This window comes from Ambystoma mexicanum, chromosome 11 (genome assembly GCF_040938575.1).
Source record: "Ambystoma mexicanum isolate Mex_15411 chromosome 11, UKY_AmexF1_1, whole genome shotgun sequence".
NCBI lineage: Eukaryota > Metazoa > Chordata > Amphibia > Caudata > Ambystomatidae > Ambystoma > Ambystoma mexicanum.
In genome coordinates this window covers 842,137,597-842,152,449 of record NC_090934.1, presented here as the reverse complement: position 1 = coordinate 842,152,449, position 14,853 = coordinate 842,137,597, and the positions used below count along the sequence as shown (strand labels likewise).

General features: G+C 44.7%; 1 protein-coding gene across 1 annotated transcript in view; it reads left to right on the top strand.

Annotated features, from left to right (window-relative positions):
* Positions 1-14,628, top strand: part of LOC138503800 (3-galactosyl-N-acetylglucosaminide 4-alpha-L-fucosyltransferase FUT3-like) — a 191,522-nt gene extending 176,894 nt beyond the window's left edge. Inside the window, exon 2 of the mRNA XM_069623802.1 lies at positions 12,293-14,628. Coding sequence (XP_069479903.1) covers positions 12,301-13,353 — 1,053 coding nt within the window. The 5' untranslated portion in view covers positions 12,293-12,300 and the 3' untranslated portion in view covers positions 13,354-14,628. The remainder of the gene's footprint in view (positions 1-12,292) is intronic.
* Positions 14,629-14,853: the final 225 nt, after the last annotated feature.

Here is a 14,853-nt window from a genome sequence, read left to right as displayed (position 1 = left end):
AACCAGGGGATTTTCTTGCTGTTGGTTCTGGGATGAGATGGTGGGCGGCGGTAGCTCAGTCTCCACATCTCCCCAGTCTGGATTTGCATCCCTAAGGACCCATTTTTCTTTGGGAGGAGTTCCCCCCTCTCTGAAGGAGAAGATCCTTTTCCCAGGATCCTCTGAGGATCCCTCTCCCTCAAATTGGAAGATCTGTACCTCCTCCTCAAACTGAGTCTGTTTGGGTCTTTTGTTTCCCCTACCCCCCCTCTGCTCCTTAGGAGGCAGACTTTCAGGGGCAAGAGATTTTGTTTCCGGTTCCTGGGTTTCCAGGGGCTGTTTACAAGTGAGGAAGAAAGCTTCCTCCAAGGCTTTACACCCCCCTTCCCCTTGTGCCTCCTCCCTGGGAACCGGTGAGTTATCGGGGTGCTGCCCCCGTCATTGTTCTGGAGCACCAGGTCCAGAGTTGGGTGCGTTCTGCGCCGGCATGCTGATCTGAGGGTTCTGCTGCGCCCTCAGTATATGACCCATATCCCGCGCCATGTTTTGAACCTGGCGCTCTAACTGGGAAACCCGCTCAGGCTGATACGGGGCCCTGTTTTCTCCCCTGGGCTGATCCCGGGAAGGGTAGCTATCCCTCCTCTGGTAATACCCCGGGTTGGGAAGATTTGGGTACCCCTCCACCCTTGGCCTCCCCTCTCCCGGATTCAGTGGTCTGGGCTCAGGGAATTGGGGAAAGAAGGATGGATGGTTTTGGGGCTGAAAGTTGGGTGGATACCTGGGGAAAAAGTTCTGCCCAGGATTTGGAGAGTTTCTGCCCTCCGGTGGGAAGTTAGGAGGGAAGTTCCCTGGGTTAGGTGCTTGGCTGGATCCCCCCCCTTGGGCTGGAGGAGTCCACACATAACCCAGGATGGGTCGATTTCCCTTGTAACGGGGACTTACATAATCAGGAGAGCGAGGGACCCCATTTGTGGGGCTGCCTCCTTGGCTCCCTGTCTGTGACTGACCCGAGGACCTCCTGGGCCTAGCATTATTAGGTGCAGGCAGGTTTTTAGGCCCCCCCATCTCCAAATCCAAAACGGGGGTAACCTTTACCTCTGCCACCTTGGCATCAGCAGGGGTGCTGTTGGCTTTGGGGTTTTTCTGGGCATTACTTTTGCTATCTACCGGTTTCTGCACCTCATAGATCCGGGTAGCCTGCTCAATGACCCAGTCTAAAGATCTTTTCTCGTGAAAATCCCTCACGAGCTGGGTCATGATATATTTGGGCAAGGCATGGAAAAACGTATTTATAAATTCCCTGCTATCCGTGCGCACCCTTCTTGTGGTCTGTGCAAAAGCACGCTTTAACTCCTGCACAAATTCTTGTGGGGCCTGATCCTCCCCACATTGCAAATTGTAGGCTGCCTTGCGAGCCTCTTGAGGATTTCTGTGAACAGAAAAATGTTTCAGGATGGCCGCCTTATATGTGGACCATCTTAAATGATTTTGGTCCTCCAGCCCCGCAAAGAAACTGGAGTATTCCGGGGAGAATGTCCACTTTACATATTGAATACAGCTTTGGCTGTCCTTCAAATGGAAAGTCTCCATCATTTGTTCAAACAACTCTAAGTGCTCCCAAACAGAATACTTAGCGTTCTTATGGTAAGGCGTGATGACGCTCCTGATCGCCTTAATCTGCTTTAAGGGGTCCTTAAGCAAGGCCCTTTTTGCCTTATTGGCCTTTTTGGTTCGGGTAACCCTTGTCCATTCTTCCTCGGACTCAGAGGCACTGCTCCCAGAGGTTCCCGTCTGTTCTTCCAGGTTTTCCCGGATTCTGCGAGCCTGGGAATGGCTGGCAGAATGTGGGGACCTGGTCTCCTGTGTCCTGCGCAGTTCAGAGGAGTCTTCAGATTCCTCCTTGCTGCCAGGATTTGATGGGTACCCCCTCCACTGACCTAACTGGGCAGAGGTTTTCAGGATGCCCTTAATGGGCCTACTCTCCTGGGGTTCCCCATTGAACTGTACTGTACTTGGGTGCCCATACCCGGATGCCCACCCCTCCATTCCTGAGTGGTACTGGCCTATGAGCCCCATACTCTTAGCTGGATAGTAATCTGCCATCCCTGCAGCCCTGTGCTTATGTGCGCCAGGGGACATGGGGGTGGCAGAGTCCAGGGACTGAGAGGTATGAGGGCCTCTGGTACTAGTGCTCCTGAGGTTATGCTCCGGAGTTTCCCTTTCCCAGCGAACCTCATCTCTATCCGCCCCTGCTCCCTGTTTCAATGCAAGAGCCTGCATTTGTGCTTTCAGTTCCTCTGTTAAGGCCTTACTCGACTCTATCAGTCTCTCCTGCATCGCTACCTGTTGTTGGAGCCTATCATTGTGTTGACAGAGGGCCTCATTTTCCCTCTGTGCTTCCTGGTTGGTCCTGGAGAACTGGGCCAGTCTTTGCTGTAGGAGGGTTACCTCCTGAGCTGTGTCCCTATTGGCCTGCTCCTTTCTTGCTAGAGCATCTTCCACCCTTCTGGTGTGCTCTACCAAGTTCTGGTTTTCTTTTTGGAGATCACCCAGCCCCTGGAGGGCCAGGTGATTTTCTTCCATTTTTCTTTTTAAATGGCAGACTTCCTGGCCTAAGGTATCCCTTTCCTGACTAAGAGCCTGCATCTGTGCCGCCAGGTCGTCCCTTTGCCTTTGGAAGGCACCAGCATTCTGGCGCTCCTGATCAAACTCTGCCTGGGTATCCAGGTCTTTCAGAATTAGTTTGTTGCTCTCCGCCTTCACTCTATCCAGGTGGCCTTGCAGGGTGACTACCTGCTCAGCACATACCCTGTTGAAGTCCAGTTGTTGCTCCAGCCTTTTCTGGTTTTGCAGTAGGGAGTCCAAACCTTCTTGGTATTCCTTCTGCAAGGCCAGAAATCTGGTATCCTGTTCTACCTTTTCCTGTTGCAGCACATCCATATCCTTCTTTATTTTAATGATGTGCTGCCTACTATCATCTTCTGACTCCTGGCTCCTCTGCAGCCTCTGCTCAGAAGAGACCAGGTCAGATTGGACCTTCTGTAATGCCATCTGTTGCCTATTTGCCAGATTTTGGCTTTCAGCACATCTATCCTGCATGTCTCCCATATATAGGTACAGGTATGCTGCTATCCTGGCAATCTTATTGTGTTCCTCTTTGGCTTTAGGAGCCATATATAGTTCACTCAGGGCCACATGTAAGGGACCCTGATCTCTATATATATCTGACCCTGTTTCAGTGACCTGTTGTGTGATGGCCTGCAACCACACATCCTGGCCCTGTTCAGTCCATTCACCTCTCACAAATAGCTTATGCAAGAGGTGCTCTCTGGCTATTTTCATGTCTACTAAGGTCGTCATTCTAGAGATTGGTCTCTGTCCTGACTTACAGAAGTTTGTATTTTATTTTTGCAGAACAGAACTTTTCTTGGAGTGTCCCTTTTGAGGAATGCTTCACAGCGTAATGCAGCGTGGTGATCCGACCGGATGTATGTATCCCGTCAGTTAGCACACTGTATTAAGCTGCACAAGTGGTATTCTAACCCAAACGTCCGGCTCGAGCCCCCAATTTGTAAGGGGATTCAATTCAACACTACAGCTAAGTCAACGCCTAGTCTATAATACTGAATGAAAACCCTTATTGATATATCTTTATGTCCAGTTCATGCGTTCTGGATGACTACCCCTATATAACACCCCTCTCTTGGAATCCTCCTGACCCCACTGAGCCAAGAAGTAGTTCTGTTTTGCAAGTTAAAAGGTTTATTTGATAATTTAAACAATAGATATATATCACCCTTTATAGTAAATTAATAATTGAATATCACACTTAATCTGATATGATAAATATTAACAACAGAGAATCTGGCACTAGCACACTTCTTTATAATTACTAAGGAGTTGAGATGAAATGGGTAAGGTAGCACGCTGGTAAATAGGAACAAAAGTATAATGTGGTAGAAAATGCTTTATAGGGTTCACGGAAATGCAAGGTTGAATGGATGAAATGCAGTATAGAAAATACTCAATATGATTTCAACCAAACAATGTAATCACTTTTCTCTGGCAATCCCCTCCCCCCCTTGATGCAAGGCAAGGAAATGGAAGGAAAACACACAGTTCTCAGAAATGCAATCAATGTAAATCAGTTCAATCCCCCCCAAGCTTAGACAACAGAAGTTTAAAACACAGATAGGAGTTTTGAAAACACAGGCCCAAATGCTTTGATATGTGCTAGCAATGGATGAGAAATATGCTGGAAATGCTTTTTAATTCCCTTTCAGAGGTTCAGGGTGAGTGGTATCTAGTTAATATTAGTCCAGGCTCACACTAGCAATGGGGCAGGGATAGTTAGCAGGTTAAACGAATTTCTGGCAAATGGAAGGCAAGCAGCAGCAGTTTTTACATGTGAAGAAATTTGCAAATCGCGGCAAAATTCGCGGATGCGCGTTCCGCGATTGCGGTAAAACTATAAGGGGTAGGAATGCGGTTCTAGGTGCGATTCAAAGCTAAGATTCTAAGCTTTCAAATAAAAGTTATTGCAAGTCTCTAGCACAAACGGTTGCGGAGATATGAGTGATTTTGTGAAGGTCGTTTTTCAGATTTGAAATTTTAAAGTTCAAAAAGACAAGTGCAGCTTGCGACTAGAAAATGACAAGTGACAGCTTTACAAATGACAGGTGACAGTTAGGAGGCAGTTCTACTTAGATTAAATAGATTGAATTATATTATTTTAACTAAGAGATTGGTTCTGCACAGTTTTCTAGGTACTCACACTATATTCTTGAGTGAAATGGGCCTCGCCATGGATCTGGTCAGGGTTTTGGACTGGGCTCGGGTCTCTCTCTGGGCACAGCACTGCTTTCTCTCTGGGTACAGCACTGCTTTCTCCCTCTGGTCTGGTCTCTAGTTCTGGATAGATTGAAGTCTCTAGTTTGGCTCTCTGGAGGTTTGATGGAGGTAAATATGGATTTTTCCGGCAGAGCGTCCCGCTGCAGATGGATTTGGAAGGTCCCTATCTGTCCTGTCTGTCTGCTTTTATGTGTTTAGAATGTGGGTGTGTTCTAGCATCACTGACCCTACCTCTCTCTCAGCTTCTAATTGGTCAAACTTCCATTTCTCATTTGATTGGTGAATGAACTGTGAGTCAGAGGGATGTCATTTTACAGCCTGCAGAAAGTCCACTCCTCCTGTCAACTTACACACAAATCTAGATTTGAAACAAATACATATTTGCAGAGGTACATATTGTTTTAAAATCATATGCACCCATCATGCATTACAGGAGGTATCCCCTGTTCAAACTCTGCTCTTCCTGGGAGCTTGCATTCAGAAATGGCACATATTTCACTTTTTAACTGATTTTGCAATTTCTGACATTGACCCAACTTTACATACATGTGCGCAGGGAGTAGGGACATTAACTGATGAAGTTTCAGATTTTTAACATGCATACATTTAGAGTTATATCCACTTTTCCGCTGACACCCCCCTGAACATGCCACCGGGTCGAAAAACCTCTTAAAATGTGGGCAGAAAAATCACAAGAGTTATGGTGTCATTTATAAAATTTTCACATGTCCGCTCTATGAGTTATTCATCTTTTTAGAGTTATGTTCTGGCTCCAAAGGGGTGTGGTTTCCCAGGTCACATGGTATAGAAACCAGTCTTTCCAGTTTCTGCCAAGCCAGCTTGCTCTCACAGGCAGTGCTCCTCCCCTTTCCTCAGGAGGAAGCCACTTTTTATGACCATTTACGACTCCTGCCAATAAAACCTTTGCCTGAGCCAGTACAGGGCTTTGTTCACTTTCCTGCAGAGCAGGTAATTCAATTATCAGATAGATGGCATATCCTTTGTGTGAGCAGCAAAAGGGCAGATGGCCTGGGAACACAGCTGTGACTCAAGTTTCCCTTCTGATGGGGGTAGTTGCCAGGCAGAATTCAGTTCCTTAAGCCAGGTTTCAGATAAAATGTCACTTTTTGTTCCCCAGTTCCTGCATTCAAATAAAACTAAACATTTTTACATATGCAGCTAGAAGGCTGATTCTAAGTTTAAAACTATGACATTTAAACAATTACAAAGGCATGTGACACCAAACATAGGTCACTCATTTCATCTAAACATTTTCGATTTTAGTGTCTTAAATCCAGTGCAACTTAAACTGCTGCACTCCACAGCGCAGCCAGTCTTGTTATAAACCTTGTCTTATGATCTTCATTTCCCAGATTTTGTAGGCACACAAAACTCCATTCTGCCAAATGTCTGCTGGTGTTCAGTAAATATTTTGCACATATTGCAATGTTTGAAAATAGGCATTTTGACTTGCCTTCAGGGAAACAGAGTGGTTTAAAACGCCGGCTTTTGGATAGTGGTGAGTACTGGTACTGCACCCATTTTTGGGATTTAAGAAATGAATTCCCCACAATTCTAGGTTGCATTTGGCAATCAGCATTGCCATTCCCAATGGTTTCAGACTACTGTGCGGGTAGTCCAATGGTGGTTTTAGGCAGCGTCCTTCTGTGCCCATAACATCGGCAAAAATGGGTGGCAGCCTATTCTTCCTGCATTTCCCTGTGCATTGTCTGGGAAGCTCTGGCCATCATGATGTTTTCATGTCAGTACTGCACAGTTTTGAGGTAGGGCTCGGATGCATGGGTAAATACATCCCACATGTGGCAGATCTTGAAGTCTTGGACTGGTTGATGAGCTCTCTTTAAATACATGTATGTAAAAAGTGTTTTTAGATGCACATTATACACTTCTGTGCAAAGAATTACAGTGGTTGGCTGGGGAAATTCCCTTCCAAACTCTCTTCGGAGATGATAGCTCACTATCTATGCATGCTCACAAAGCGGCTTGCCTGGTTAGTCAGTTGCGCACATGGAAAATAATGTGTGCACGAAAGCCAAACATTTTTGCACTTAAAGAAAAATAATTAGCGGGGACATTGGTTGTAGTACTGTAGAACGGTCTTCAATTCCTCAACAAATCGTTGTGGTTCCTCCCTAACATTCAAGAATTATTTTGCTAACATTCTTCAGTCCCCAGGTGTCCATGTGACATGCACTGTTAGAATAATTATTTGCCTCTGTCTCATGCCCAGCCTCTACCTGTCTAAAGGGTGCTTTCAGTACTTGGAAATCTCAGCCATACGTTGGACTTTCCCTATCCTCGCACTGACCTATAGGGCAATAGGCCGCGCACTGAAAACAAAACACCAAATGCTTGTGTGGGCCCGTTTTTTTGATCAAAGTTAGTCACTTTTTTGTTCAATTTGGGCAGTTTGGTGGGTTAATTCACTCTGTGGCTAGTAGTTTTGACCACTGTTCTTGTGTAAATGTTCTTTAAAATGCAGAATTTGCATCATACTTTATTAAAAAAACCTTGGTTACTATTCAGTGTCACACAAGAAATGAATAGCCATTTGCAATGATGGGCCATGAGACAATTTTATGGCCCAGTTTGACTCTAGGCCTCCCCTTATCACGGTTGGGGTATATGAAGGAGGCGCATCCATCAACATCTCCCCACTGATGGCACCCTAGCCCCTTAGTCCTGGGGTGTCGGGGGCCATAGTTGCAGCCGGCAACAGGCCTGGTATTAGTACATTGTCTTTGGTTGGTTGCCTTTGTCCTGTCCTAACAGCCGTTCGAAAAACTAGTAAAGAATTCCAGAATGTCCTCTGCTGATTCGCTATCCTGGTCCTCTTTCCCTTCCCATTTTACTTTCTTGCTACCTCCTTCCTGAACTATCTGGGAGCATCAATGCATATACTTTTCTCTGTCCTTCTTGATCTCAAATGTTTCATCTGCCCTCAAAACAGGTCATTAATTGCCCGGAGCCTACGAACCTTACCATCCTTCCTTCGGGCTGTCGCTTCCTCCAACCACATTGAGAAGGCTCCACATTGTTTTGGAGATATGATCCCTTTCTGTTTCTCCAGCACCCGTCTAAGGGCCCCTAACTTATACATAAGTGGGAATTGCATATATTTGTTATGACGTGTCAAAAAATGCTAAGAGTCTAAAAAATCATATGTAGTGCTATTAAATTGGGCGAACATATAATGGGCGGGCGACCACTTTGGGGGTTCCTCTGCCTGCTTTGAATGTTTTTGGCCTATTGCTCTTTAGTTCTCCATGTGCCCCAGTCCCCAGGTGCCCCTTTTCCAGCCACACCTTGCTCCATTCCTTGCAGGTCCTGAGAGCGAAAGGGTACCAGAAACAGCCAAGGACACTCCACAGGGATAAGGGCTTTCAAACTGCAATCATTCATCTTTCCTTATTTCATTGGTCACAATCTCCCTCATTCGCCTTTTATTGCCAGTTCTACTGAACCAGACATCAAATGGAGGCGTGGGCTGCCTAAGCAATCCTTTTGCCTTAGTTAACTAGCCAATGTAACTGTTCAATGTAAGTACTTTGCCAGATTCATGTCAGGCTAAAAGTAGGAAACAATGAAAAACACCACTGTTATAAAACCAGCAAATCCCAGTAGCAATACAAAATATCCCACCCAAAACCTTCATCCCATCTCAGCATACCCACAGAAAAAATCCTGCTTGTGTGTCCATCCCCTGGTCCCTCAAAAGGACTTTCGGTCACCTGTTGGCCCGCGTTGCACGCTCACCAGCACTGGCGTCCTCCTTCCAAAACCCTCAATGGACTTTGAACAGGATCTCCTACCTTCTTTTGTCGCAACCTCGAGAGCCTTCAGGAGGAGGCAGCCCTGGGCCCAGTGGCTTTCATCTTTGCAGTATGGCTCTTAATCGCCAGCACCATTAGTTAACGAACAAAAGAGTCATCAGCCAATCATCTCATTAAAAGGATGGACAAACAAACTTTATTCCAAACACGTGCAAGTCTTTGAATGGCATAACATCCCACCCTGCTACTGCGGTTAAACCAACCCACACCTTCCAAGTCAATTTCCCTTAAAAACCCCTTGAAGGCTCATTCTCTCCCTATTTTAGACAAATTATGCACGCCTTCCCCACCTCCCCAAGAACAATGAACGCTTTCACATTTGTTTGCAGTTTTTCATAACTTTTCAGCTATCACATGACTATTCAGTTCTTGGTCAATTCCCCACCAACGATGACATCTTGTCCCATCCTGTCCCATACTCTTTGGTCGCCCCCCACGCACTTCCACCACCAATCAAGGCCCTATTGTTGGGACCAGTTCTATGCAGCACAATCCAAGGATGGTTACCGAGTGGCCTTCACCAAATCCCTTCAAGCACTCTAAAAAATGCGGATCCTTGCATTCTGTCTAACAGTCTCTGTGCATGACTTTGAACAAGTATTGTCAATTGCCAATGGTATAAGCAAACAGCACCTCCGCTCTAACATTTCCGCTGAAAAAAGAAAATCTAATTCCAGTGCTCTAAACATGACAATAACCGTCATCTTAGCATCATACAACAGAGGACCGTAATGTACGACAGTCCAGAACATGGAATATTCCCAATTAAGTGCAACATGAGGGAGCCAACAGGTAAACACCCATATTATTATTTTGCATTACAGCAGCCACTGAAGTTAAGAATCTGTGGTCAATATTGTTAACTAACAAAGGAGTCATCAGCCAATCATCTCATTGAAAGGATGGAAGAACAAACTTTACTCCAAACATGTGCAATTCTTCGGCTAGCATACCATCTCACTCAGCCCCAGGCCAGCCCAACTTGCACCCTCCAACTCAGCTTCCCTTAAAAACCCCTTGAAGGCTCGACCTCTTGATATTTTACGTAACTTCCGGTCACAGCATTCCTGCCTCCCCAAGAACAATGAACGCTTTCACATTTGGTTGCAGTATTTCATCAGTTTCCAGTTATCACATGTCTATTCATTGCCAGTTAAATTCGCCAACGATGATGACATCGGTCCCATCCTCCGTGGATGGGGGGCATCAGGCCACCACCCTGTGACACACTTCTGCTGCAAATCCAAGCCCTATTGTTGGGAACAGTTCTATCCAGCACAATCCAAACATGACGGCCATGTGGCCATCATCCTGTCCCCTTGAGTTCTCTCTAAAATGCTAATTCTTGCATTCTGGCTGACAGTCTCTGGGCAGGTCTTTGAACATGTATCACCTAGTGCCAATAATATAAGGAAATATAGCACCCTGGCTCTCAAATGTCTGCTGGAAAAGTAAATCTAATTCCAGACCTCGAAACTGGGACTAGACATCATATTTGCATCATAAAACAGAGGACCATACTGTATGATTCATCTCATGATGTCTCTATCCTATTCATTTTGCCCACTTCCGTGTTGATGTATACATGGAGGGATGTATGTCTTATTCAGCAATTATCATAGCCCAGGGTCATCTTCACGCTGAGTCTTGGTACTGTAGATAATCCACAGCGATCTGAATGCAACAGTGCCTGACAACTTCCGTTTGCATTATTTGCTAGCTCACCATAACCTCTAATAGAACTCGCCAGGGTCTGATCTGAGGGTCTATCTCTCACCGACGTCAAAAGTATCCTTCAGGCTGGACATCAATGTTCCTTATCAGAGTCCTTAAAACAGTGAGAACTGTGAAAAAAAGAAGGCTATGATAATAAAGGGGGTATTGTGCCTATTTGACAAACGATGTCTTTAAAAAAAGGACATGCCTAAAGGATAATAAAATTGATATTTGAAGTAGTCGAGAGTAAGAGTTTTTCTTGTAGGTGAACTGAAACTATATTTTTTTAATCCAGTTATTTGTGAGATGTTTAATTTCCAGTTGTGATCCTGTCCACACTAACAGGGCAGATGGAGCCACTTAAGTGGAAACCATAACGCCCTCTGAAAAGGGGGAAGTATCACTACAAATGGATTGCAGGGGGTGAGGGGGTAAAGAGCCATGAATAATGCAGGAACTCAGCAGTGCCTTACCATGTCTCCTGTAATGACTCCACAGGTGGTGCCTAGAAACACTGAAACCTGGGCTCCACAAGGAAGGGGGGACCATCTACTATGTGTCCCAAATGTGTGCAGCAGGGTGGAATTTTCTGCTGGCAGCTATCTTTGAAGAATTCCAACTGGTCTTCTGCTTTATGGATGAGTATGTCTTTGGTGGTTGGGTGGAGGCAGGCTCTGGGAGGTGTTGTCATCTCTTGGGAGAGTGTTCTGATTTAAACCTTTGATCTTCATGCTTATGCCTAGTGGTTTTAGTGTTATATTGGTGTCTGCAAAAGTATGTGTGATGTCACCTGTCTCATGTGAGTGTGATGTGTTATGTAGAGGGCTAAGGTTTTGTCTGGGTGTTGTAATCATCAAATGGTGGCAGAGGGGTGCCAGAATTGTATGCTTTCGACTCATAACCTTCTTTGTAGCTGTTCCTTAATCCTATTTAGTCTGCCCTTTGCATGCCAAGAAAGTCCCTAGTATCACATACTTTGTTGGATCCTCTATTGCATAATCGGGTGCTACAAAATAAGGGGATGGTCTCCTCAGGGGCTCTCCATGTTCATGTGATAAAACCCAGAGTCATGTCAGTTGCTTCCTAGCATCAGATGACACATGAGGTAATCTCCAAAACAGGGTGGTATGTCTAGCTGTGCCAGGTATCTAATCTGGATGTCGCCTATGCCATAAGCTTATCACTGCTCTTCCATCTTCCACCTAACCTTAGGAAGGGGGGTTTTAGTCGTTGTAAGAGGTAACTTGCAATAGTGTCTCAGGTACTTCTAGTTCTAAGGTTTTTTTTTCCTTCAGAGGCACCACCCAACCGTTTGTTCGTATATGTCAATGCTTCCTGTGGGGATGGAGAGATAGAGAACAGGGGCATGTGGAAACTGGCAGGCATATCCGGTACCAGGCACGACCATTGGAATTGCCACGCATGAACCCAGGCTTTGCAGTTGGTTTCAATTTTATGCTGTGAAATGTGTCCCACTGGCCTTCCCTATCCTGTCGGTAGTGACTTTTAATCAGTCTGCCTGAAGGGGACAAAGGACCAGGAGTGAATGAGCCACTATGGTAACTGTACTATAAATTAAGTCACAGAGCAGAGAAATATGTGACTATAGAGCGCTTTTAACAATGCAACATGATTCAGCAGGTGAGTTACAGAACTTGCAGCTGCTAACTAGTAACAGGCAAGCCTTAAGATTGAGAATTATACTACCTTCTAATGAACAAATATTGAAGATATAGAAACCTTTAGATTGCAGGATGATTTCTAAATACAGGTAAAATTGGTCTGTGTAACAGAGTTCTGCGAGTCCTTCTATAACGTTTTGAAATGTCTTTGTGAAGTACCTTTTGAAGCTATTTTTTCTCAGTCTTTTCTCCGTTCTTTCTCTTCCCCAGATCTTGACATGGTCACATCTGCAAGAAGGGTGCTCTGCAAAAAGTGCACGTTGCTCTTTTTCAATATTCTTTTCAGTTTTTCCATGATTCTCTATATACAATGGGTGAGGAGTTCTACACCAGAAATAATATGTCCCATACCAAAGGAACAGCCTTTCCTGAATCAGCAGAAGGAGGTGGTTGTCTTGCTCTGGACACTGCCTTTCAATGAACAATTCAACCTCAATCAATGTGAAGAGCTTTTTGGCATCACAGGATGTTTATTTACATCTAACCGGAGTTTGTACAACAAAGCAGATGCTGTCATCTTGCACCACTCGGACATCATGTATAATAGAAGTAAGCTGCCTCAGCAGCCAAGACCAGGCCACCAACGCTGGATCTGGTTCAACTTGGAGCCTCCAAGCAAAATTATCAATCTAGACATGATGGATAACCTGATTAACCTCAGTATGACATACAGATGTGACTCAGACATCTTCACCCCGTACGGATGGACTTTGTTGACTGAGGAACCGCAGAAATTCAGCATTCCGGCTAAGTCAAAACTGGTGGCATGGGTTGCAAATAACTGGGACCCAAGCATCCCTAGTGTGCGTTATTACAAGGAGCTGGAGAATCACCTCCCTGTGGACGTAATCAGGACTAGGCAGCAACGATTGAATGAGGATGAGCTAATCTTTCTCTCCAAGTATAAGTTCTATCTGGCCTTCGAGCACTTTCAGAACCAGGATTATGTCACTGAAAAGCTCTGGAACAATGCCTTGCTCTCAGGAAGTGTGCCCATCGTGCTCGGCCCCACTCGAGCGAATTATGAGCGTTTTCTTCCAGCCGCAGCTTTCATCCATGTGCATGACTTCCACAGCACTGAAGAGCTAGCTGAGTTCCTTCTGGCACTGGACAAGGATGACTATAGATACCAGAGCTATTTTAGCTGGCGGTCTCGATACAAAGTAGTGGGTAGCACAAGCTGGCCCACACACTACTGCAAAGCATGCTATTTTCTGCAGAGGCCCACAACATATCGGTCCTTGTCAAGTGTTGCTGAGTGGTTCAGATGATTAAGCTTAATGGAACATTTGTGTATATAGAAAGACAGCATGAAGTGGACATGATTGAATGAGGGTAGTAAGTAGTGGGAGAGGGCGTAAGTTCTAATTAGAGTCTGTGAGACTGACCATGAGGTCAAAAATTAATGAGAGATAATTAGCAACTAACAGAGGAGAGTTTTGGGAATTGAAGAGTGTGATATAGAAAATTTGCATTAAGGGGAGAAAAAACAGTAGTGGTCAAAATAATTGTGATGTGAGAAGCTGTGAAACAATGAGGACATTTGGCACCTCTCGTATAATAATTTCCAAGGCAGGAAAAAACGGGTGCTCTTTTTGAAAACATGGTCAAGTGAGACTTGGGCATGTGGGTTTGTTGGGGGATAAGGCTACATTTCCAGTGGAGTAGATGCAATGGAACACAGCAAACAGAACCTTTGGGTTGGTAGTTTGTCTAAAGTACAAGACATACAGAGTGTCCAACGTTCATGCCTGATGAAGGTGCTGCTATTGGTTTTTGCCGGAAGCGAGGCATTGCAATCCCTTTGCTGCTTAATTAAAAATGACTGTTCTATTTTCTGCTGAGGCAGGCGTTCCCCACTTTCTGGATGAGGTCCGGATCTGATCTTCTCTTTCTGCCAGGTCAGAAAGTGCACCTTTTGAATATTTGAGGCACACAGGGTGCTGCAATGCTACAGATGCATGCGTCTTCATGTTCACACGTTCAATGTATATGCTGCCGCCTCTAACTTAAATACAGAAAAAAGCAAATGTACCTCTCGTTCCTCCTCAGTCAATAAGGGGACATTTCTAGATGTGATCCAGCACATTGATGCTAGCAAATCTCACTGATTGGAAACCTCACCTTGTATTATTTCTTTTTAACAAGGACAGAATTGAATGAGTTTTACTGATTTTATCTTGACCGACCATCAATGTACTCTTGTTTGCATTGGTTTGCCGCTAGTGTACCTCTATCCTGATAGAACTATGATTTTAGTTAGCTCCCATGCTTCTAGAGGAATATATTATATTTATGTAATTTAAGTTTTAAGGATGAGTCTATTTTCATATGCTCACATTTTCTAAATTCATGCTACATTTGACTACCGCTGATGTGCAATGTGTAATATGCAGTTCTATTAATGTAACCTGCAACAGTTAAATGCAATCTACTGAGAATATAATTGACTTGTTTTCATTATCATGTATCGAAAAAGTAATTGCAACTCAAACAATTTTAATATAAAAAATAAAAAAATATTTGAAGCACCCAAACTGCTGTAATCCTACGGATGCATGCGTCTTCATGTTCACACATTCAATGTCTATGCTGCCGCCTCTAATTTACATACAGAAAAAAGCAAATGTATCGTTGTATCTCGTTCAGCCTCAGTCAATGAGGGGAAATTTCTATTTGTGATCCAGCACATTAGAGGAGCAGCCAGCCACCCTCAAAAAGCCTCAACCAAAAAGATTCAAGGTCCATCATGACTGCACCATATTCCTATA